General features: G+C 37.1%; 2 protein-coding genes across 11 annotated transcripts in view; one reads left to right on the top strand and one right to left on the bottom strand.

Moving 5' to 3' along the window:
- Positions 1-16,959, top strand: part of TSLIG3B (tRNA splicing ligase complex subunit 3B) — a 36,311-nt gene extending 19,352 nt beyond the window's left edge. For both annotated transcript variants that reach the window (XM_055436647.2, XM_055436648.2), the window contains 4 exons: positions 1,654-1,734; positions 3,607-3,723; positions 13,955-14,122; positions 16,558-16,959. In XM_055436647.2, the coding sequence (XP_055292622.2) occupies positions 1,654-1,734; positions 3,607-3,723; positions 13,955-14,122; positions 16,558-16,944 (753 nt within the window). In that variant the 3' untranslated portion in view covers positions 16,945-16,959. The remainder of the gene's footprint in view (positions 1-1,653; positions 1,735-3,606; positions 3,724-13,954; positions 14,123-16,557) is intronic.
- A 6,370-nt stretch (positions 16,960-23,329) lies between these two features.
- RASGRP1 (RAS guanyl releasing protein 1) overlaps positions 23,330-26,160 on the bottom strand; it is a 178,418-nt gene continuing 175,587 nt past the window's right edge. For all 9 annotated transcript variants that reach the window (XM_088839813.1, XM_088839817.1, XM_088839819.1 and 6 more), the window contains one exon: positions 23,330-25,660. In XM_088839813.1, coding sequence (XP_088695939.1) covers positions 25,526-25,660 — 135 coding nt within the window. In that variant the 3' untranslated portion in view covers positions 23,330-25,525. The remainder of the gene's footprint in view (positions 25,661-26,160) is intronic.

Below are 26,160 nucleotides of genomic sequence, written 5' to 3'. Positions count from 1 at the left end.
AGCTCAAGAATATTATTCTGTAGTTCATAAATTGCTCTTCAGAATTTGTTTCTCTGGATTAAGAATTATCTGGGGTTGCCTAATACATGGGGCTGTTTCAGATTGAGACAGATTTCTAGACTCTTCCTAATCTTCCAATGCGTCCACACACTGATCCAAAAGATATAATTGAAGTGCCATAAAGTATGCCCATTTAAGGTGTACAATTCAATGGATTTTGTTTATTTACAGAGTACATCATATAAAAATCTAATTTTAGAACATTTCCATCATTCTCAAAAGAAGCCATGTACCCACCACTTAACAGCCACTTTGCATTACCACCACCAGTTTCCAAGCTAATTTTGTGTTCATAATTTTTAATTCTTTTTGAAAAGAGATCCCCCCAACATTAAGCTTCATATGCCTCAAATGTGACCTGTTCCTATTTTCTCTGTTATAAACTAAGCAACTGTATATATTTCATCCTGTTTGAATGATTTCTGATATTGCTAAAGCAAAAACAAATGTCTAAATCTTGTTCACCAAAAATAAAAATGTTTCAATTCAAATCAGTGGCTCTGCAAAAGTGATGAAATGTACTATATGGTGACTAATTGAGGGCTTGCTCTCTTTCATTGTCTTGCTGAACAATGGAATGTGTGCAAAATATTTAATTAAGTAAAACCAACATACTCAGGGCTTCCCTGGTGGCTCAGACGGTAAAGAATCTGCCTGCAATGCAGGAGATCTGGGTTCAATCCCTGGGTCAGGAAGATCCCCTGGAGAAGAGAACGGCAGCCTACTCCAGTATTCTTGCCTGGAGAATGCCATGGACAGAGGAGCCTGGTGGGCTGTAGTCCATGGGATTGGAGAGAGTTGGACACGACTGAGTGACTAACACACACGGAACCTACTCAGCAAAGTTTTATTTATTGTCAAGACTCTGATGCTGGGAGGGGTTGGGGGCAGGAGGAGACAGGGATGACAGAGAATGAGATGGCTGGATGGCATCACCGACTCAATGGACATGAGTTTAAGTGAACTCCGGGAGTTGGTGATGGACAGGGAGGCCTGGCGTGCTGTGATTCATGGGGTCGCAAAGAGTCGGACACGACTGAGCGACTGAACTGAACTGAAGAGTGTGCTGTTCTGAGAATATGAAGTTATTTCACATAAAACCTAGATTCTCATAATAAAGTCTTTTAGTAGTTACTTCAGTTGTCCATGTATGTTATTTCTTACTCTGGAAGCTATAGCTTGGATTAATGTAACTTGCTTGCTTGAGGAAGATACTCTGCATTGTAGTGATATTCTTTCTCAGTATGTGAAGTGAAGTGAAGTCACTCAGTCGTGTCCGACTCTTTGCAACCCCGTGGACTATAACCCTCTAGGCTCCTTTGTCCATGGGATTCTCCAGGCAAGAATACTGGAGTGGGTTGCCATTTCCTTCTCCAGGGGATCTTCCTGACCCAGGGATCGGACCCAGGTCTGCTGCATTGCAGGCAGGCACTTTATCCTCTGAGCCACCAGAGAAGCCCTTAGTATGTGAAAGTATATTTTAATGATTTCTTGTTAACATTTTATTCTCTGGCATTCACAATATTTTACGCACGAATAAGATTGTTTTAAATTGGGGATATACATTTCACAATCTTCTATGTTTAATTTTAGGTGAAAGATACTCTCTCAAAAGTCCAGAAAAATCATGTGGGAAAACCACTGCTGAAAACTGATTTAAATCTGGAACAGGCGGTAAGCCACCCACCTTTCCATTAGTTTTATGTAATTAGCTATATTAATATTAATATAGCTTAATTTTATGAATGGACATCTAGATTTTTACATGCTTTTTAAAAATTTTATATATATGTTTTTGCTTTTAAAAAATTCATTTATTTTAATTGGAGGCTAATTACAATATTGTGGTAGCTTTTGCCATACGTTGACATGAATCAGCCACAGGTGCACCTGTGTCCCCCCATCCTGAATCCCCTCCCCACTTCACTCCCCACTCCATCCCTCTGGGTTGTCCCAGGACACTGGCTTTGAGTGCCCTGCTTCATGCATCGAACCAGCGTTGGTCATCTATTTTACATATGGTAATACACATGTTCTCTTGCCTAGAAAATCCCATGGATGGAGGAGCCTGGTAGGCTGCAGTCCGTGGGGTCGCTAAGGGTCGGACGGGACTGAGCAACTTCACTTTCCCTTTTCACTTTCACACATTGGAGAAGGAAATGGCAACCCACTCCTGTGTTCTTACCTGGAGAATCCCAGGGACAGGGGACCCTGGTGGGCTTCTGTCTACGGGGTCACACAGAGTCAGACACGACTAAAGTGACGCAGCAGCAGCAGCAATACACATGTTTCAATGCTTTTCTCTCAAATGATCCTGCCCTCCATTTCCCATATAGTTCAAAAGTCTGTTCTTTACATCTGTATCTTTTGCTGTCTTGTCAGTTCAGTTCAGTCGCTCAGTCGTGTCCGACTCTTTGTGACCCCATGGACTGCAGCACGCCAGGCCTCCCTGTCCTTCACCAACTCCTGGAGCCTACCCAAACTCATGTCCATTGAGTCAGTGATGCCATCCAGCCATCTCATCCTCTGTTGTCCCCTTCTCCTCCTGCCCTCAGTCTTTCCCAGCATCAGGGTCTTTAGAAATAAGTCAGCTCTTCGCATCAGGTGGCCAAAGTATTGGAGCTTCAGCTTCAACATCAGTCCTTCCAGTGAACACCCAGGACTGATTTCCTTTAGTATGGACTGGTTGGATCTCCTTGCAGTCCAAGGGACTCGCAAGAGTCTTCTCCAACACCACAGTTCAGAAGCATCAATTCTTCGACGCTCAGCTTTCTTTATAGTCCAACTCTCACATCCATATATGACCACTGGAAAAACCATAGCCTTGACTAGACGGACCTTTGTTGGCAAAGTAATGTCTCTGCTTTTTAATATGCTGTCTAGGTTGGTCTTTCCTTCCAAGGAGTAAGCATCTTTTCATTTCATGGCTGCAGTCACCATCTAGAGTGATTTTGGAGCCCATAAAAATAAAGTCAGCCACTGTTTCCACTGTTACCCAATCTATTTGCCATGAAGTGATGGGACTGGATGCCATGATCTTACTGCTGTCTTGTAGATTTTTTATATTGGAGAATTAAAACGGATTGATATTCTAGAGCAGTAGGTCCTAACATTTCTTCATTTAGATTATTAATTAAAAAAAAATTGACCAAAAGTATTTACAGTGCCTAATATATTAACATAGTTGTAATTTGAAAAGTGTAGTAGCTCAGTGTCAATAAGATGGGAAGTTATTATTTTATTTCCTTACTGGTCCAGACTACTTTGCAAATAGACCTTTCACTTAAATTAATATGTTTGATTGAAGATCAGGTAAACTAACAACTGTTGAGTTTAATTTGCATGTTTGATATCTGTCGAATATCATAAATGTTCTATCAAATATCTTTATTATTTAAACAATTTTAATTGTTAGGTCTTATGGGATCAAAATGACCATCAAGTACCATCTTTTGAATTAGTAGGAAATATTGACCACAATTTTCAAAATTCTTTTCTGTGCATAATGAGTCTAAAGGTTACGATTTTTGTTTCCAATTTCTTTAGGAAAAATTGGAAAGAATCAACGATGCTCTTTCATGTGAATATGAGTGCCGCAGGCGGATGTTGATGAAACGATTAGATGTAACAGTGCAGTCCTTTGGATGGTCTGATAGAGCAAAGGTAAGGCTGTTTTCCCACTTGTGTCCTGTAGGTGGTACTCTGTGACAGCTCTTCAGGTTCTCTTGTCTGTTATGTAATGATGCCGCATTTGCAGTTTATTGCTCTATGTGAAGCTCCTGCCTAGACCAACTACGGGTCTTAAATAATCCTGGTCTCTTTTCATATATATGTTAATTTCTGACCGTATCTTTCACATTTATTTAAATCTCAGTTGTTATGATTTATGCAAGGATACGAGGAAGTCTGGCGTGCTGTAGTCCATGGGGTTGCAAAGAATTGGACACGACTGAGCCACTGAACTGAACTGATACATAAAAGGCAGCATCATATGTGATAGTGAGATAGATATAATGATCAACTGGTCAGTTAGGCTGCACTGATGTCTGAACAAATCTTAAAGGTGTCTTAAGGCTATGAACTGTGTTCCAGTTGAACAGGGTTGCAGGGTGGGAGCATTCCCAAGTGTGAATCTCTTCATATAGTTTTCTGGAGAGCTGTCATCCATCATTCCCATTTTATACCTTTAATCTGTACCCAGGCTTCATCTAGGATCATCCATCCCACCCTGCATTACAGTCTGGAATCACTCCAGACAGTAAGCTGGGACAAATATAGGAAGACATTTGCTTCTCCTGTTAGAGGGAACATTGTCTTGTGCTTCTGGGTATCCAGTGTCTGAAAATCACTGGTTCATGTTGTCCAGTTTTATAGTTGTTTCAAGTGATAGGGTAAATCTGTGCCTGTTATTCTCGGATACTATTATTAAGTTCTTTGGGTAGGTGGGTGGTTCTTCTGCCCCATACTGTATCAGCTGAGGTCACTTACACAGCTTCATTCAGTGGGTACCTGGGTTGGGGTGGGTTGGAACATCTAAGATGGTTGTCTTGCATGTCTGGGCTCTGCTGTTAGCAAGGGGTGCCTCACTGTCATCTGTGCTCTTAGGTGGTCTTTCTCTCCATGTGGTGCCCTGTGTTGGTTTCCTGTGGCTGTTTAACAAATTTAGTGGTTTAAATAATACACATGTATTCTCTTACAGATCTCGACATCAGAAGTCCTAAAACGAAGGGTTGCAACTCTTCCCAGACGCTGCAGGGGAGAGTCTGTTTCCTTGCATTTCCTACTTTCCAGATACCACCTGTGTACCTCAGCTCTTGACCTGATTCTCCATCTTCCAAATTAATAGTGTGGGATCTTCCAGTCTTTCTCTTTCTCCTTCCATTGTCATATGCCTTCTCCTGTGTGTCTCTTATTACACTGGGCTTACCCATATAATTGATCTCAAGATCCTAACTTAACTTGCATTTGTATCTGCAGGGCAGCATATTCACAGGTTCCAGGGAGGATGGTGACATCTCTGGGGAGCCATTCTATTTACCACATGTTTTATCTTCCTTTTAATGGATTTTATTTTTTTCCTACATTGTGTTTCTTTACCATGCTGCTGCTGCTTTTTTCTTCCTTTTTTTTTGTTTTTAAAAATCAGGTATTCTGATGAGTCCTTTTTTTCTGTATTCTTTCACCCTAATGGCTTGTATCCTCCTATTGCAATTTGGGCCACTTGCATGCCTATCCTTGGCTACTCCACTATTTCCTGGATCCCATGGTCTTCTCTTTCATTGTTTTTTCCCTCAACCTGCTATAGTAAATGCACAAATAACTTCCTAACAAAGGATACATAGGGGTGATTTTTCTGAATCCTTACATTATGAAAATGTTTATTCTGCTGCCACATTTGATTGATAATTTGGGTAAATATAAAATTCTAGGTGGAAAACATTCTTCTCTAAGAATATTGAAGGCATTGCTTCATTTTCTCTAGCATGTAGTGCCGCTGTTGAGAAACCTGATGCCATTCTCCATTCTTTTGGATGAGTTTTTATTTTTCTCTGAGAGTTTTTAGACTCTCTTTTTTATTCTTAAAGTTCTGAAATTTCACAGCATATGTCAGTCAGGGTCTTTTTTAACTCATTGTGCTAAACATTAGATGGGCCTTTCAATCTGTAGACTTAACTTTTATATTTCTTTTATGTTTTCTGTTTCTGAAACTCTTATTTAGATATTAGACGGAGTAGATCCTGTTAAGCTGCTTTTTTTTTTTTCTCATTTTCTGTCTCTTTTCCTTTTTGATTGACTTTCTTGGAATTTTTCTCAATTTTATTTTGTGCTTGTCATTAAATTTTTGTTTCTGCCATCATTTTTTCCTTTCTGGGAATTTTTTTTTCTTCTTGAGTTTTCCTTTCCCTTGTTTGTTTTTTTCTTCTTCTTGTTTTATGACTGTGCTAGCTTCTTAAATGGGGATGAAAAAATTTTTTTATAAAAGGTTTTTTGTTTTGTTTTTTCCCCTTCAATTATTTCCTATCTCTTCCAGGGCAATTTTTGATTTGTTTTTCTTGGTCTTTGTCTTGTGGAGGCTTTCTTCAAATGCATTATGGTCTTCTGTTGTCCATATTTAAGAGAAGACACTAAAAAACTGATTGGGAACTAGTCATTGGTCAGGATTGTTGATGTCAGGTTTTGGGACTGGCTACCGTGCAGTGGAAATTTCTAATTCTCCCTTGTAGAAGTGTGACTGCTCATTTTTTTGAAGAAGGGAAGCCTCATTTTTTCTGTACATTATTCTCATTTGGCCAGGGGAGGAGTGGCAGCATGGCACCAATGGTTGGAAAAATAGATTATTCCACAAATAGACTGAGTTAACCCCTATTTTTGGCTCCTGATCTCATTTTCTGAGATGTTGGTTCTCTTCTTACCTGTATCCCTCTTTCTAGTCACTTTATGGTAGTATATGTGTACTTTTTTTTTTTTTTAATAATTTAGTATGTGTAATCTAACTCATTTACCTAGAAATACTCCCTTATGTATATACATAGTTTCCTTCCAAACACCTAGCTGCTGCTGCTAAGTCACTTCAGTCGTGTCTGACTCTCTGTGACCCCATAGACGGCAGCCCACCAGGCTCCCCCATCCCTGGGATTCTCCAGGCAAGAACACTGGAGTGGGTTGCCATTTCCTTCTCCAATGTGTGAAAGTGAAAAGTGAAAGTGAAGTGGCTCAGTCGTGTCCGACCCTTAGCGACCCCACGGACTGCAGCCTACCAGGCTCCTCCATCCATGGGATTTTCTAGGCAAGAGTACTGGAGTGGCTTGCCATTGCCTTCTCCAAAACACCTAGCAGACAGATTAAAAAAAAAAAAAGAGTGATTAGAACAGGATTGTTGGTGAACTATTATTATTTCACAGGGGAAAAAAATTATTTTTTTTAGCATAGTAATAGAATAGCTGTAAGGGAGAGTTGAGGACTGTCTTATGTGTATTTTCTTTCAATAAATATTTATTTAGCACCTCACGTGTTGCAAGCATTACAATGTACCTGCTTCTGGATGAGCGTCTTATTACCTTATATTATTAGATGCAGAACATTTTTAGAATATTTCACTGTCTGTAATATCTAATTGGCCTCTCAGAAGGTTAAAACCTGTTTCTCTTCTGCATGCATACCAGGATAAATTTTAGACATGTGTGTCCATGTGTTTGGAGTAACCGTTGTATGCAAGAAACCTAGATGCTCTGAGAGGTCTCAGTTACCAAAGTAGATGACATGATTGCTGACTTAAAGGAAATAGAATTTAGATGTGTGAAAAGTATGAGTTTTACTGACCCCTGGAAACTTAATAGAGGTTGTATACATATTGGGTATCCAGTTTAATCTGCTAGAATTTTAATGAGAAAAGGAATTTAGGAATATAAAGAATATTGTGAAAGGTAGTGCATTAAAAGTATCTTAACATACTAAATTGGAGGATATTTTCAGTGTTGTCCTTAAGCTTATAGAAGAATCCAAAACAGATGAGTTTTGACATGCTGTTTGAACATTCGGAGTGGCACAGACTCATGGTAATGTATATTCTTGACTAGCCTTAAACTTAGAGACTTTGAGAAAATACTTTTAGGAAATACTTTGATATTTTTATCTTGGTGTTTTTTCATCATGTTTTAGGACAAGTAGATTGTGTTTTCATTTTTCTTTATTCTGGAAGATTTTTAAAATTTTTTTTTTCTTAGATTATAAGCAAATTCTGACCTTTCATGTCATCCTTTTCAATTATATATAAGTATACACATTTATACCCTGAGTTTTCTTATTAAATTTAATGTATCTTTATATTATTCTCCCTATTTCATGTGTCTGATATTGTTGAATGATTGATCAACTATTGTTCTACAGCATTTAAAATCTCTCCACATTTTATCATATGGATATACACTATTGATTATAAGGTTTCCTTTAATTTGGTCTTCTTTGAGCCTGTAATGAAATCCTTGACAACTACATTTTTTGTTCATGTACCTGATATATTCCTAAAAGTGGAATTTCTTGATCAAAGAATATGCATTTTAAAAACGCTCTTCATATACCCTGTATAGAGTTGCCCTTCAAGAAGATTATACACATTTATTTGTATGGTTAATCTGGTTTCTCTATTATTTTGCTAGTATTGAAATAAAAGTATAATTTTATAGTTTTTTTTTTTACTGAATATAGTGTGATCATTGTCCCATATCTCTAAAAGTTCTATTTCAATATCCTTTTTTATATTAATTTTTAATATCTTAATTGAGATATAATTCACCATCTTAAAGTGTATAATTTAGTGGGTTTTAGTATACTCCCTGAATTATGTAACCATGATCTAATTCTAGAACATTTCCCTCAACCCCAAAAGAAATAATTCCTTCAGTGGTCATTCATAGTACCCTCACCTTCCTTTACTATAGTCTAGTTTGTCTCTCTTTGGATTTGCCTGTTCTGTGTATGTCATGTATACAAGGAATTATACAATGTGTGGCTTTTATGTCTGACTTCTTAGCATGATGCTGTCAAGTTTCATTCATGTTTCCCCACATAACTGCACAATCAGCCTTTTGTGTCTGCAAGTGTGAAACCTGTGGATTCCTAAATGGAAATTCACTGTGTCAAAGGTTATGACTCTTGATGCTCTTGATTCACATGGCCAGATTGTTTTTTAGAAAGTTTGTATGAATTTAAACTCATACAAGTAAGGTAAATGCCATTTTGCTCTCACTTTAGCCTCTTTAATATTTAGAATGTTGTCAATTTAATGGCTAACTTGATGGTTAAAAATGACTAAATTGTTTTCATTTATTTGTCTTATTAGTAAAGTTGAACTTTTTTTCATAAGCTTATTAGTCATTTGAATTTCCTATTTTTTTGAAATTTCTATTTGTGTTTTATATTTTTTTCCCCTGAGGCCTTCCTGTTTTCCTTCTGATTGAGCTTTTTATATATTAAGGAAGTTAGCTAGTTGCTTTATTTGTTGAAAATATTTTCCTTGGTTGTTTTTTATGTCTTTTGATGTGCAGAAATTGTAGTCTTTATAACATAGTTAAGTTTTTCAGTTTTAAAACTTTAAAAAAATGAACTTTTTTTTAAAATTTTTACTTTTTTTTTAATTGGAGTACAGTTGATTTACAATGTTGTGTTTCTGTTGTACAGCAGAGCAAGATAGTTACACATATGCCTATATCCAGTCTTCTTTAGATTCTGTTCCCATATAGATCATTACAGAGTAATGAAGAGTTCCCTGTGTTATATAGTAGGTTCTTATTAGTTGTCTATTTTATATACAGTAGTATGTATATGTCAATCCCAGTCTGCCAATTTATTCCTCCCTCCCTTCGTCCTTAATAGCTATAAGTTTGTTTTCTACATCTGTGACTCTCTTTCTGTTTTGTAAATAGGTTCATTTGTATGATTTTTTTAGATTTCACATATAAGCAGTATCATGTGATATTTGTCTTTCTCTGTCTGACTTCACTTAGTATGATAATCTTTAGGTCCATTCATGTTGCTGCAAATTATATTAGTTTGTTCTTTTATGTGGCTGGGTAATATTACATTGTATGTATACACTGTACCTTCTTTATCCATTCCTCTGTTGGTGTACATCTAGGTTGCTTCCATGTCCTGGCTATTGCAAATAGTGCTGCAGTGAACATTGGGGTGCATGTTTCCTTTTGAATTACAGTTTTCCAGATATGCCCTGAAGTGGGATTGCGGGATCATGTGGTAGCTCTACTTTTAGTTTTTTTAAGGAATCTCCATACTGTTCTCCATTAAGAAAGTGAAAGTTGCTCACTCGTGTCTGACTTTTTGCTACCCCATGGCCTGTATAGTCCATGGAATTCTCTAAACCAGAATACTACTAGAGTGGGTAGCCATAGTAGTGTTATCTTAATTTACATTCCCACCAACACTGAAGAGGGTTCCCCTTTTTTCCACACCCTCTTCAGCATTTATTGTTTGTAGACTTTTTGATGATGGCCATTCTCCCAGCATGAGGTGATAGCTCATTGTAGTTTTGATTTGCATTTGTCTAGTAGTTAGTGATGTTGAGCATCTTTTCATGTGCTTTTTAGCCATTTTTATGTCATTTTTAGAGAAATGTCTCTTTACATCTTCTATTTTTTTTTTTTCAAGTTGAGCTGCATGAGCTCTTTGTATATTTTGGAGATTAATCACTTGTTCACATTGTTTGCAAATATTTTCTCCTTTGTGTGGGTTTTCTTTTAGTTTTGTTGATGATTTCCTTTGCTGTGCAAGCACTTTTATTTGCCATTTGTTAATTTTTATTTTCATTACACTTGGTAGTGGAACAAAAAAATCTTGCTGTGATTTATATCAGAGTGCTCTGCCTGTGTTTTCCTTTAAGAGTTTTACAGTATCCAGTCTTACATTTAGGTCTTCAATTCATTTCAGTTTATTTTTGTGTATGGTGTTAAAGAATATTTTAATCTTCTACACGTAGCAGTCCAGTTTTCCCAGCACTGCTTCTTGAAGAGACTGTCTTTTCTCCATTGTATACTCTTGCCTTCTTTATCATAGATTAGATGACTATAGGTGCTTTCTATCCTTTTGATTTATATGCCATGCTATTTAGCTTTGTAGTATAGTCTGAAGTCAGGGAGCCTGATTCCTCCAGCTCTGTTTTTCTTTCTCAAGATTGCCTTGACTTTTTGAGGTCTTTTGTGCCTCCATACAAATTGTAAGTTTTTTTTCTAATTCTGTGAAAAATGATATCGGTAATTTGTTAGGGATTGCATTGAATCTGTAGATTACTTTGGGTAGTATAGTCATTTTGAATATTGATTCTTCCAACCTGAGAACATGGTGTATCTTTCCATCTGTTTGTGTCATCTTTGATTTCTTTCATCAGTATCTTACATTTTTCTGAGTACAGGTGTTTTGCCCCTGAGAACAGGTATTTTATGCTTTTTGTGCTCATTCAGTCATGTCTGACTCTCTGTGACCCATGGACTGTAGCCCACAAGGCTCTTCTGTCCATGGAGTTCTCCCAGCAAGGATACTGGAGTGGGTTGCCATTTCTTCCTCTAGGGGATCTTCCCAACTCAGGGATTGAACCTCATCTCTTATGTCTCCTGCATTGGCAGGCAGATTCTTTACCACTAGCACCACCTGGGAAGCTCTTAGGCATTTTCATGTGATGGTAAATGAGACTGTTTCCCTAATTTCTTTTTCTAGTCTTTTATTGTTAATGGATAGGAATGCAAGAGATTTCTTTGTATTAATTTTATATTCTGCAGTTTTGTCAAATTCTTTAAGCTCTGGTAGTTATCTGGTTGCAGCTTTAGGATTTTCTATGTATAGTATTGGGCTTCCCTGGTGGCTCAGAGGTTAAAGCGTCTGCCTCCAATGCGGGAGACCCGGGTTTGATCCCTGGGTCGGGAAGATCCCCTGGAGAAGGAAACGGTAACCCACTCCAGTATTCTTGCCTGGAGAATCCCATGGATGGAGAAGCCTGGTAGGCTACAGTCCATGGGGTCGCAAAGAGTCGGACACGAATGAGCGACGGAACTGAACTGAACTGAATGTATAGTATTATGTCATCTTCAAAGAGTGACAGTTTTACTTCCTCTTTTCCAATTTGGATTCCTTTTATTTCTTTTTCTTCTCTGATTGCCATGGCTAGGACTTCCAAAACTGTGTTAAATAAAAGTGGTGAGAGTGAATATCCTTGTCTTGTTCCTGATCTTAGAGGAAATGCTTACAATTTTTCACCATTGAAAATAATTTTGCTGTGGGTTTGTCATGTATGGCCTTAATTAAGTTGAGGTATGTTCCCTCTGTGTCCACATTCTGGAGAGTTTTTGTCTGAAATTGGTGTTGAATTTTGTCAAAAGCTTTTTCTGCATCTGTTAAGATGATCATACATTTTTATTCTTCAGTTTGTTAATGTGATATATCAAATAGATTGATTTTACCTATGTTGAAGAGTCCTTGTATCCCTGGGATAAATCCCACTCAATCATGGTGTCTGATTGTTTTAATGTGTTGTTGGATTTGGTTTGCTAGTATTTTTTTGAGGATTTTTGCATCCATGTTCATCAGTGATATTATCCTGTAATTTTCTTTTTTTATGATATCTTTGTCTGGTTTTAGCATCAAGGTGTGGCCTCATAGAATGAGCTTGAGAGTGTCCCTTCCTCTGCCAAGTTTTTGAAATAGTTTGAGAAGGATAGGTGTTAACTCTTTTCTAAATGCTTGATAGAATTCACCTGTGAAGCTGTCTGGTCCTGGACTTTTGTTTGTTAGAAGTTTTTATATATTACTGTTTCAGTTTACTAATTCTGATGATCTGTTCATATTTTCTGTTTCTTTCTGGTTCATTCTTGGAAGGTTGTATCTTTCTAAGAATTTGTCCTTTCCTCTAGGTTGTCCATTTTATTGGCATATAGTTGCTCTAGTTAAACAATGAACTTTTGTTATATTTGGAATCCCTTGTTATAGATTATGCATTATTATTATTATTTTACAAATAGACAACAGTTCATTCCAGCACCATTTAAAAAAATGTTTTCTCATTGATCCTTTTTTATGTTTTAATATTCTTTATTTTTTAGAGCAGTTTTAGGTTCATAGCAATATTGAACATAGGGTTCTAAGATTTCCATTTAGCCCTTGCTTGCACACATACTTACCCCATCATCAACATCCACCACCAGTGTAGTAAGTTTTTGCAGTTGATGAACCTACATTGATACATCATTATTATCCAAAGTCTGTAGCTTACATTAGGTTTCACGCTTGGTGCTGTACATTCTATGGGTTTGAAAAAATATACAAAGACATATATCCACCATTATAGTATCATACAGAGTATTTTCACTGCCCTAAAAATCTAGTGAAGATTTTTTTTCCCTCCCTCCCCACAACCTTTAGCAACCCATTGATATTTTTTATTATCTCTATAGTTTTGCTTTTCTCAGAATTTCATATAGTTGGAATCATGCAGATAATTTTTTTCAGATTAGCTTCTTTCGTTTAATAACAGGCATTTAAGTTCCCTCCATTTCTTTTGTCTCACTGATCTCTGATGCTTCCTCTGTCATTTATTGTGTTCATACATTTATGAGGCCCGGACTCTTAACTGCCTCTTTTGTTTCATCAGTTCATTCCCTCCTCGCAACAAGTTCCATTTAATTAGAATGAGGTAGGGTAGTGTACCTGTACAACCACTCTAAAAGGATGTTTTGAGTATTAAAGAAATGATATTAAGTGAAGAATATCATGGCACTTTTAACAAGTAGTCAGTGAATGTAAGTTGTTAAGGCAGTGATGAATAATTTCATATTACCTATTAATAGATGATAAAACTCTTTTCAAATTTATTTTAGTCATTTCATACGTATTTCATTTCTGAGTTAACTGTAGATATCCCTTACCTCTCTGCTCCACTAAAAATACATCCCAAGAGGACTGCGGTAAACATATGTTAATTTCAAGGAAAACTGACAATACTCAATGTCCCCATTCAGAAACATGGTATTTCTCTCCATTTATTCAAGCTCTTCTTTTGTTTTTGTAGATTTACTAATGTTTTCTTCTTAAAGTTTCTGTATGTGTTTTCAGTAAAGCTACTTTTAGGTATTTTTCTCTTTGTTAATATGAGTGGAATCTTTTTTGTGTTACTTTTAAAATGAGTTGTTATGGGTAGTTACATAGTCTTTTTAGCATTTGTTGGTCTCTTTTTTTTTCCCCTTCATTCTACTTACAGATGATCAGATATTTGAATGTTTTGCTGTTTATTTCTTTGCTTGTGTTTTATCTTTTTTTTTCCTGAAGATTATGATTGCCATTGCTCTTTCATTGAAATGTTCTTTGGTTCCTTTTTCCCCTGACTTTTGTCATTTAGGTAAAAACAGATGACATAGCAAGAATTTACCAACCTAAGCGTTACGCTTTGTCACCCAAGACAACAGTAACCTTGGCACATTTACTTGCTGCCCGTGAAGATCTATCCAAGATCATCAGTACAAGTAGTGGATCCAGCCGGGAGAAGACAGCATGTGCCATTAATAAGGTTGGTTTTTCTTTTAATACAGTGGAGAAAGAATTTATTAAATCCTTGATTGATATTTTTACAGATTTCAATCCATTTTTCATCCCAGTGAACTCTTAGAAAAGAGAGTCAGTTTAGGCTTGCTAATGTTTTCTGTGTGCATGTTTATTTGAATTTCTGTATTCATAAATCAAAGTTTTATCTGAATTAGAGGAATTAAGAATTATTTTTATCAGTATCATTAGCCAGAATTATTTGCCTTCTTTCCAATAATCTTACCATTTTTTGTCAGTAAAAAATCTGTAGAAGTTATTTTGTATACTCACACATACTCGTTAGATCGTGGTATAGAGGAAAGCATACATGCTTTGGAGTCATACATCCGAGCTCTATTATTTACTTAGAGAAGTCACTTATGCAATTTATAAATTGCAAAATCTCTTGGATGTTCCATTTCCTGATTCAGAGTATAGGTCCATTTCTCTGACAGTGGTCTTAAATCAACTCGGAGAGTCTGAATTTTTTACTTTACAACAGTGGCAGCAACAATAAAATAATTTAGAATGTTTATATCAGCTTGTCTAGCATATACTCTTCAGTTAGATAGAGCACTCTATGACAAACTTTACTATAAAAGAGCCAAAAGTCAGAAGTATGGGACGTGGGTAATTTTACAATATCAATTCTCGGTGCAATGAGAAAAGTGTCCTATATCAGGGGTTGGTTGTATATAAAGTCAGTTTGCTAATTATCGTTAAGTTAGGCACCAGTGTTTGGGCCTTCCTGTTTCCATTTTAGATCAGCCGCCTCTATTCTGAAAGTGTTCTGTTTTTAAATATGTTACTTTATATCTTGCATCAAGGTTATAAGCTAGTCTTTCTGGATCAAGAGTTCTCATAAGTGATATTGCCCATCTCTTTTTCTGAGTTTGTAATTGATAGTCTGATTATTTGAGGGCAATCTTATTATCAGATCTTGGAACAATGTCCCTGTATATCCACCTACATTGAATGTTTGGTGGAGAGACCAATGAGGATAACAACCAAGAAAAGCTGTATTTTGGATTTGGTAATTAGGACATTACCAAATCCAAAAGAATCGATGGTTTTGAACTGTGGTGTTGGAGAAGACTCTTGAGAGTCCCTTATACTGCAAGGAGATCCAACCAGTCCATTCTAAAGGAGATCAATCCTGGATGTTCATTGGAGGGACTGATGCTAAAGCTGAAACTCCAATACTTTGGCCACCTCATGAGACGAGTTGACTCACTGGAAAAGACTCTGATGCTGGGAAAGGTTGGGGGCGGGAGGAGAAGGGGACGACGGAGAATGAGATGGCTGGATGGCATCACCGACTCTGTGGACATGAGTTTGAGTGAACTCCGGGAGTTGGTGATGGACAGGGAGGCCTGGCGTGCTGTGATTCATGGGGTCGCGGAGAGTCGGACACGACTGAGCGACTGAACTGAACTGAACTGAATTAGGACATTATTGCCAACTTTATAGTGTACTTTGAAGAATATATGTGTACTTTGAACCTTGTCCAGCAGTGAGGAATTTGTACTTTTTTGTCTTCAGTTATGATATAAAGTAGTAAAACATGATTAGAGGATCAGGAAAGTAGAACACAACTGACTCGTAGGTCATTTTGGCTGAGGCACATTTGGTTTAACTTTTTTACTGAAAGATACTAGCAGGAAATGATTTGCTTCCTATTGGTCTCTGTTCATGGACATATAAAATAGCTCCTTTCTATAGAAGTTTGGGTACTTGAAGCAAACTATTCCTTAGTTTATCCTGTGAAATATTATGAAGCATGGTTAAGGAAGTGTATTAAGTATTTTTTTTTATAATCTAGTAACTAGTATCATTAAAAGTTAGCTTAAGTTTCTCATAATAAAAGGAATAGTTCATTGAAAATCCTTATAGCTCTTTGCAGTTGATAATCTTCATCTCTGCCCGTATTGCACCCACGTGTTATCATATGTACTTCATACTTTGTTGAAATAAAATGTGCTTAGAAATAGTCTTTTATGGGATAGTCTATTACCAAACCAGTGGCAGTAGAAAGTCCAGAGTTGTGTAAGTGAATATGGAGTGAAGTTGTATAGGGTATGAAGTTTATGTACATTGTAAATGTTTTGCTAAAAAGTTTTCTTAGTGTGATGGGTACTACATTTGTTATAAAATTTACTAAAAAGGTTTAAACAAGTTCTTAAGTTAGCATAAATATTCTCCCACACTGTTTAAAATAACAGCACATTGTGAGGAATTTGTCACACATCACTTTTATATTTTCAATATTAATTCATATTGCCATGTCTGGTACTTTCATGTCCTAAAATATTTGGCTTCTGTTTCTTTATTAGAACAATAACTTCAATATTGCTTGCATCCTTTAAGTAAATTTTAACTTTTACAATATTGGAAACTGACAGAAAATATTTCTTTACACAGGTGCTGATGGGAAGGGTGCCTGACAGGGGAGGACGGCCGAATGAAATTGAACCACCGCCCCCTGAGATGCCCCCTTGGCAAAAGAGACAGGAAGGCAGTGGAAGGGGTGGTTGGGGTGGTGGAGGTGGTGGTAGAGGAGGTGGTGGGAGTGGAAGAGGTGGTGGTTGGGGAGGGGGAGGAGGCTGGGGAGGCGGTGGGGGAGGGGGAGGTGGGTGGGGTGGTGGTGGGGGAGGGGGTGGCAGAGGAGGAGGTTTCCAAGGCAGGGGAGATTATGGTGGGAGGGGAGATTATGGTGGCAGAGGGAGCTATGGAGGAAGAGGAGGCTATGGTGGAAGAGGTTATGGAGATCCGTATGGAGGAGGTGGTGGTGGATATAGAAGGTATTAAAAGCCACAAAATTTAGATAGCAGTGCTTACTTCTTGATAGATACATTAGGCATAGTATTCTAAATAACTACTTGAGTGTCATCTTTGAAGTAAACACCATGTTAGATTCCCTGATGGTATCATTCTTGAATTGGCTTGACTATGTAAAAGAACATTGTTTTATACTACTGTTTGATCTCTTAGACAAAGTGATGATTTTTTCCACACTCTGTGTACTCTTGAGCATGTTATGTCTTTTTAAAAAACAAAAAAATGAGGAAAAAATATTTTTAAAAGTGTAAATATATTATTACCATCAAACTTGGAAAATGGAAAGTATTTTATTGTCATGATTGAATTTAGATGGTTACCTGTATTTTATTCAGGTCTGGGACACATAAATAACCCCACTTGTAGTGGAAAGGAATATAAACTTATTGCCTCATCTGTAGTCCTCTGGCTGTTTTGTATTTGTTAATTCTATTTTACAAAATAGGAAAAGAGACTGATAATTGTGTTCAGTAAGAAGTTGTCATGACGTGTTTTTCTTTTATATGAGCAATTCCTCTGGCCAGGTTTCCGTTAAAATTCTAATAATTGAAGCCCAAGTCTATTTTTTGCTACACATACTTATTTTCCAACGGGATTTGAAATCTGTATGATTTTGTTTGACAGAGCAGAATTAAAGACTGAGGTCAGAATTACTGTAAAGGAACAAAGACATGTACCAGTTTTACATGGTGCTGTGAGAAGAATTTCTGCAAATTGGTTTCTTCATCATTTGTGCCATCACTTTAGGTATCCAAATATTAAAAGGCAGGCTGCTCTGTGCTGTACAGGATTAAGACACTTATATCCAGTTTTATCGATCAAAGGTAGGGCCATGATATCCTTTGGTAATTCTGATTCATAGCTAGATTTGGGAAACACAGGGTTAGAGAATGTTTAAATGTGATTTGTTGGTTGGAGCAGTCAAAGGCTTGGGGATCAGGAGTTGTGAATTTAAATCATGGCACTAGCCCAGGGCGGGGGCTATAGGCTGAAATGGCCATAGCTCTCAGAGATTAATTTATCCTCTTTTGTCAAATGAGGAATGTGACACTTGAGCCTTCTCAGGTTGTTTTATAAAGATCTAAGTACAAGTCCAATTTGTTGAGAGTTTATAGAGGCCTGTTGTGAAAGGTGTAAAAGGTGGCCCAAGTAATGCATTTTTCTTATAGCATATAAAGAGAAAAAGATGTAGTCATATACACTTTTTCAATTCCACTTTAAAATCTGTAGACTCCTGGTGCATTAACAACTTTGTGTAGTCTAACCAACTCAAAAGATAGAAAGCTGAGTAACTGTGGACAAATGGATTTGGCAGTATTACTCGTTTTACAGTAAACCCCATGGCGAAATCTAAAATGTTAAAACTTTAAATATTGTATATACCATAGTCTTGGACATGTCTTTTTCAAGCTAACCCTTCAAAGAAATTTTTTCAGGAGAGGAAAACATAAAATTATTTTGTTTATTTGTAAACTTAAAAAAATTATTGAAGAGAGAATTTCATTTGTGATAGTTGAAGAAAAAGTCTTTCCATATAAGGAAATACTTTTATAAGTAGCTATGAACTCTGAAAAATAAATAACTTAAAAATATATAAGCGAAGACCGCTGGAGTGAAATATTTCAAAAAATTATTAGTTAAAATATTCATTTAAAAGCTTTAGATTTCTGCTTCATATCTTTTCAGGAGCTTGAGTCGCTGATACAGAATGGGTTTACAAGTACTTTCAGCTTTTTTTAAATCACAAATGGTAGAAAGATTAGTTTATTAATTTTTGTAGGATTTCTTTGTACCTTCATAGGCTTGCTTTTGGGTTATCTGCTTCTCACTGTAAATCTTATCCAAGGTTAGCTCTTGCTCCTGGAATCATGCTAAAGCTGGAACCACTCTTATTTACACATTCTTAAAAACTTTACTTGAATGAAAAGTAAAGTGATCTAGACCCTAATATCTTTTTCTTTCCTGTGGGGTAGGATTTTCATGATAATCTTCTCTTCGCAAAAACTTCTTTTGTAGAAAAGTACTCAGTAATACGTGAGTTTGAGTGAACTCCGGGAGTTGGTGATGGACAGGGAGGCCTGGCGTGCTGTGATTCATGGGGTCGCAAAGAGTCGGACACAACTGAGCGACTGGACTGAACTGAACTCAGTAATATCTAGAATAGCAGTAAAGTAATTTCCGGCCTTAATGTTAAAGGTCATAATGTGAAAATGCTTTATAAATTGAGTGCAGTCAAATGTAGAGTATGGTGAATGGCACTTCTATGCTTCCTGAAATCTAACACCTTTTTCTGTGCTATCTCATCATCATTCTTTTTGCCTAGTTCTTAATTTTATTTTTTCCTGCCACCTCATTTTCCTTTCCCACTTTTTTTCTCCCTGCCTTGGTCTATCCTATGGTATATAATAGCACCTATAGTATATTGTCACCCTGCTTATTTAACTTATATGTAGAGTATATCATGAAGAACGCTGGGCTGGAAGTAGCTGGAATCAAGATTGCTGGGAGAAATATCAATAACCTCAGATATGCAGATGACACCACCCTTATGGTAGAAAGTGAAGAGAAACTAAAGAGCCTCTTGATGAAAGTGAAAGAGGAAAGTGAAAAAGTCGGCTTAAAGCTCAACATTCAGAAAACTAAGATCATGGCATCTGGTCCCATCACTTCATGGCAAACAGATGGGGAAACAGTAGAGACAGTGTCAGACTTTATTTTTGGGGCTCCAAAATCACTGCAGATGCTGATTGCAGCCATGAAATTAAAAGACGCTTACTCCTTGGAAGGAAAGTTATGACCAACCTAGACAGCATAAAGCAGAGACATTACTTTTGCCAACAAAAGCCCGTCTAGTCAAGGCTATGATATTTCCAGTGGTCATGTGTGGATGTGAGAGTTGAACTGTGAAGAAAGCTGATCGCCGAAGAATTGATGCTTTTGAATTGTGGTGTTGGAGAAGATTCTTGAGAGTCCCTTGGACTGCAAGGAGATCCAACCAGTCCATTCTAAAGGAGATCAGTCCTGGGTGTTCATTGGAAGGACTGATGCTAAAGCTGAAACTCCAATACTTTGGCCACCTCATGTGAAGAGTTGACTCATTGGAAAAGAGTCTGATGCTGGGAGGGATTGGGGGCAGGAGGAGAAGGGGACGACAGAGAATGAGATGGCTGGATGGCATCACCGACTCGATGGACATGAGTTTGAGTGAATTCCAGGAGTTGGTGATGGACAGGGAGGCCTGGCATGCTGTGATTCATGGAGTCACAGTCGGACACGATTGAGCGACTGAACTGAACTGATTAGACATATTATTGGGAGTATCTAGATTAAAGAAGTAACTGATGTCCACCCATGCATAACTACCACACCATTACACATAAGCTCTCAAAGATGGAATGAGGTATTTCCTTTTAACCCGTTCCCTTGTTTTTTGCAGATCAAGGAAATCTTGCCTCACTAAACAGAAAAAAATGTTTTAAACCAAAACTATTTCGTTACCTTTTTGTGTGTCAAAAAAAGGTATGGCTAACACCCGAAATATTTGAGATGGAAAATGTTCTGAGCAATGATGCCATCTATACCTTGTCAGGGACACAGGGGTGGAAGTATTTGGAATGGGAATTGAAGACAAAGGAGGGGAGGTAGTTTAATCTCTCCTCTTAAGGGGCAGGTTGTTATTGTAACTTGATTATTTTCTATGAAGTGTTGAAATATTGAATTACTGAATTATATTCTATGCAGAATTGAAAAGACATGAAAGGCAAAGGAGTAAAAGAAAGATACTCTGCATTTGAATGCAGTTCAAAAGAATAGCAAGGAGAGATAAGAAAGCCTTCCTCAGTAATCAATGCAAAGATACAGAGGAAAACAATAGAATGGGAGAGACTAGAGATCTCTTCAAGAAAATTAGAGATACCAAGGGAACATTTCAGCAAAGATGGGCGCAATAAAGGACAGAAATGGTATGGACCTAACAGAAGCAGAAGATATTAAGATGTGGTAACAATACACAAAAGAACTATATAAAAAAGATCTTCATGACCCAGATAACCACAATGGTATGATCACACACCTAGAACCAAACATCCTGGAATGTGAAGTGAAGTGAGCCTTAGGAAGCATCACTACGAACAAAGCTAGTGTAGGTGATGCAATTCCAGTTGAGCTATTTTAAATCCTAAAAGATGATGCTGTTCAAGTGCTGCACTCAATATGCCAGCAAATTTGGAAAACTCAGGAGTGGCCACAAGACTGGAAAAGGTCAGTTTTCATTCCAATCCCAAAGAAAGGCAATGCCAAAGAATGTTCAAACTACCACACAATTGCACTCATCCTACACACTAGCAAAGTAATGCTCAAAATTCTCCAAGCCAGGTTTCAACAACACGTGAACCACGAACTTCCAGATGTTCAAGGTGGATTTAGAAAAGGCAGAGGAACCAGAGGTCAAATTGACAACATCCGCTGGATCATAGAAAAAGCAAAAGAGTTCCTGAAAAACATCTGCTTTATTGATTACACCAAAGCCTTCGACTGTGTGGAGCACAACAAACTGTGGAAAAATTATTCAAGAGATGGGGATACCAGATCACCTGGCCTGCCTTCTGAGAAATCCGTTTGCAGGTCAGGAAGCAGCAGTTAGAACTGGACAAGGAACAACAGACTGGTTCCAAATAGGAAAAGGAGTACGTCAAGGCTGTATGTTGTCACCCTGCTTGTTTAACTTATATGCAGAGTACATCATGAGAAATGCTGGACTGGATGAAGCACAAGCTGGAATCAAGATTGCTGGGAGAAATATCAGTAACCTCAGATATGCAGATGACACCACCTTTATGGCTGAAAGTGAAGAACTAAAGAGCTTCTTGATGAATGTGAAAGAGGAGAGTGAAAAAGTTGGGTTAAAACTTAACATTCAGAAAACTAAGATCATGGCATCCAGTCCCATCACTTCATGGCAAATAGATGGGGAAACAATGGAAACAGTGACACACTTTATTTTCTTGGGCTCCAAAATCACTGCAGATGCTGATTGCAGCCATGAAATTAAAAGATGCTTACCCTTGGGAGGAAAGTTATGACCAACCTAGATAGCATATTAAAAAGGAGAAACATTACTTTGCCAACAGAGGTCCGTCTAGTCAAAGCTATGGTTTTTCTAGTAGTCAAGTATGGATGTGAGAGTTGGACTATAAAGAAAGCTGACTGAGCGCCAAAGAATTGATGCTTTTGATCTGTGGTGGTGGTGAAGACTCTTGAGGGTCCCTTTGACTGCAGGGAGATCCAACCAGTCCATCCTAAAGGAAATCAGTCCTGGGTGTTCATTGGAAGGACTAATGCAGAAGCTGAAACTCTGGTACCTTGGCTACCTGATGCGAAGAACTGACTCATTGGAAAAGACCCTGATACTGGGAGATTGAAGGCCTGAGGAGAAGGGGACAACAGAGGATGAGATGGTTGGATGGCATCACCGACTCAATGGACATGAGTTTAAGTAAGCTCTGGGAGTTGGTGATGGACAGGGAAGCCTGGCGTGCTGTAGTCCATGGGGTCGCAAAGAGTTGGACATGACTGAGGGACTCAACTGAACTGATTGAATGCAGTCCACTATGGAGTTTGAGTGACTAGAATCCAACCCTTTATTCCCCTTCACTGGTCTAGTTAAACAGAAGTTGTCTGGGGATTAAGGAAAAATCATGGCTATCTCTATTACTCTAAATGATCACTAATCATGAGCACAAATGAATTGCTCTGGGTGATTTGTACACTAGATTGAACGATCGTTTATCAGTTCCATCCAGTTTCAAAGTTTCTCTTTTCTTGCTAGTTTTCTTAGATAGAATTGTGGATTTAAAGATGAAAGCCACAGAGAAATGACAACCTCAGACTTGTCTCCTTCAGTGTTAATTGTTTATTGACTTAATATTTGGGAATCACTGTCATTATGGAATAAGATGGGAAATGATTGAATATTTCTATATGTTACATATTTAGAAAAATGTATACTGAGTAATTAGTTGCTTTGCTTTTCCTTTCAGGACAACTGGTTTGGTTAATAGAATTAGGGAGTAGTCTCAGCTGTTGATTGTAGTAAAAATTCAGATGAAGCATCTACATGTTTATGAACTAGAAGAAACACAGGACATCTTTGTTGTAGGGTTCCTAATGTCTTTTATCATATAAATATTACACAAAGAAAACTTACATTAGGTATCAAAAAAAAAAACACCTTTACAATCTGTACATCTGTTTTTTTCCTTGCAGTTGTTTTACATTATACATCTTTAAACAGAAATTCACAAGGGCCCAGTAAAACAGCAAATCAATTACCAAAGAAAAGAAGTGACACTGTTGTTAATGAAACAAGATTTCTTCTTGTTTTGATGGATAAATATGTGCCCAAACTTATTTCAAGTTGATACAAGATACACAAATTTGTACTGTAGGCTTGACAAAAAATTTGTTCCAGATTATTTCTGTAGATTTCACTAATCCCACATTGCTCAGAGCAAATAATACTGATTTATACACTATACTTCTTTGGCCCTTGCTGGACTGTAAAGACCTGTGGTGAAACTACTGCTTCCTGTCCATTTCAGTGATAAATTCTGTAAGGCCTGAGACCTTCTAGCCATGGTAATTAAACTAAGGAGACAGTGACCTTTAAAATTCCTCTAGATTACAAATTATTTACACTAACCTGGGCTCTGTATTTTGGATGGCATATAAGAAGAGTGAAAAAAATTCAATTGTGTTTTATAACTCTGCATAAAGAAATTGAGCTGTACTGTCTTTGGTTTGTATCAGAGGAAAAGAATAAGTGAAGAATTTTAAGGATGACTGTAAACTCATTTGTTCGATATAAGGTAAGCAGCAAAGTACTTCCTACACGATTATATACCAAGTATTGGACCTAAACAGCCCAGCCATGGGGATTTCTGAGTTTGAATGTAGAAAAAAGTAAATTTGTGTGTACAGTTATTTTTTAAAACACTAAAAACTAAGTGAAAGCGAGTCGTTTGCTTTTTCACTAAAGCTCAGTACAAGGGGGTATGCAAATGGAAACTGGTCTTTCATCAAAGAAACGTCTTAAATGGTCTGAATCCTCCCAAAACTACATTGCATATATAGTTTGTTCCTGACTAAGACTTGGTGTTGCCGGTTTGGAACTTTTGGTTATTGAGATTATATTCTTGGCAGTTTGTCAGCTTGCGTATGAATTTTAAGTCAGCTCGGCATCAGGCATCCAAGCATGGAAGGTAAGTTCCCGGCCAAAAGAAAATGATTATATGAATTTTTTTTAGAGAAATAGAGTCTGACAGAGAAGTTTGTGAACAGTTGCCCAGATAATTAAATGAGCTCATTTATCATTAACCTTCATTAATAGAAAACTTACAGGACTCTTGTGATTTTGCCAAACAATACAATTTACATTATAAGTAATTTCTTATCTTGTAACAAACTGAACTTTGTGAATTTGTATACATGACCAAAAGTCTAAATCACTTCCACATCTGAAGGAGGAAACAGAACTCCAAGCCACATGCATGTCTGATGTTGTATATATACAATATGTACATATGTACATGCTGTCAGCTATTATTGAAACCTCTCATCCAGTTAGCTTATTTCTAAATAGTATTAATAGTGAAGACAGTACAAGCACAAATTCAATTCAAAAAAGTTACTTAAAAAAAAATGGCACATGTAAGTCAGACTTTTTTTTAAAAAAGCTTAATTCTTTATCCATTTTAGATTATGTAAGGGACAGACATGTTTGTGTTACATTTATTTTAGCTAATTAGCCAGCCATGTATGAGGTGGTAATAACCACGTTTCCAGGTACTTAATTTGGCTATTTTATCATGATTGTGAGACTGAAATTGAGTTGACTTGTAATTGGATGGTCATGTTTAATAGCTCCTTCCTGCCCCCTACCCCTAAATTTATGGCTACATCTCTAGAAGTTCTCTTCTAGGTAGATATCCTTCTTTGTGTAAGAATATAGTGAGGAAGGAGGGGAAAAGGCAAAATGATTAGATCTGAGGTAGTGAAGTGGGAACCAGATTCGTAAAGAATGCTGAAATACAGAGGAAGTGATTCTCCTTTTGGAATGTGGGTATTTTTCCATCATAAGCAAGTTTTGGATGGAACAATGCCTCAGAAAAGCCAGGGAAGGAAACATTCATTTTCCAGGGATTTCAGTTCTAAGGAAGAAGCAGCTGGACAGGTCATGTAGAAGAAGCTACCTTGTCAGAAAACTATAGTCATGTTTTTACCATGCTTTTGATATTAGTCCCAAGGGGAGAAAAAGTTTGTGGAATGAATGGCAAATATTTTGCATTCTTCAGCTTTCCTCCCTTTGATTCAACTGACTGAAAGAAAAAACCTTACTGCACAGTAAGAATCTTTTAAGTAAAAAAGTAGCTCCTTTTCTTTAAAGTACCCTTTTTAAAGCCAGGCAGTCTAAGGTTCTCCGCGTCTTTGTGTTGAGGTTTAGGAAATGAGATCTCTGATATACTCTACAGTTTGTGTTTCTGGAGTTTCTGGGCTAAGAACAGTCACCCTGCTCCATCTGAGCCAAGACATGATTGTTTCTTGCAAGTTGGAGGGTTTCTATCTTCTTCTGTGCGTATTTCAGTTGGATCTTTAGAGCATTATTATCTGCTTTCAGGGTATTTATTTCCTAAAAGAAAATGAGAATGAGGTATTTTAATAAAGCAGCAATAAATGGCAGATTAGTTACATCAGGAGTACTGCACTTGACTGGCATCTTTTCACTGTAGCTGCGAAATTCTTTTCAAGGTAGTTATTCTGCCCTGAATAAAAACTAAGTTAAATACTTATCAAATGATCAGGTGTATCAGTTAGTTTTGTTATATCAGATCTTTGTTATATCAAAGATGTGAGTGGCTAGCAGGCAGAATAAACCATTCATGGGCAATAGATGGATAATAAAATCTTTGAATATTGTGTAGCAGACCTAAATGTGGCAGAAAAAGTCTTGGTCAGGTTTGAGGTATGAAAGCAATGACTTTGGAATATACTCTGTGATATTACAGTTCACATGGGAGAGTACATACACTATCATATGTTACATATTTTCTTCTCCAAATCATTGAAAACTAACAGACTCTTGATAAAGGTGAGAATTTTATCCCATCCCCTTAAACTGGTATTTAATTA

This window comes from Moschus berezovskii, chromosome 9 (assembly GCF_049115385.1).
Source record: "Moschus berezovskii isolate FMDL1 chromosome 9, NW_MosBer_1.0, whole genome shotgun sequence".
Classification (NCBI taxonomy): Eukaryota; Metazoa; Chordata; class Mammalia; order Artiodactyla; family Moschidae; genus Moschus; species Moschus berezovskii.
This window is presented reverse-complemented; position numbering and strand designations above follow the sequence as displayed.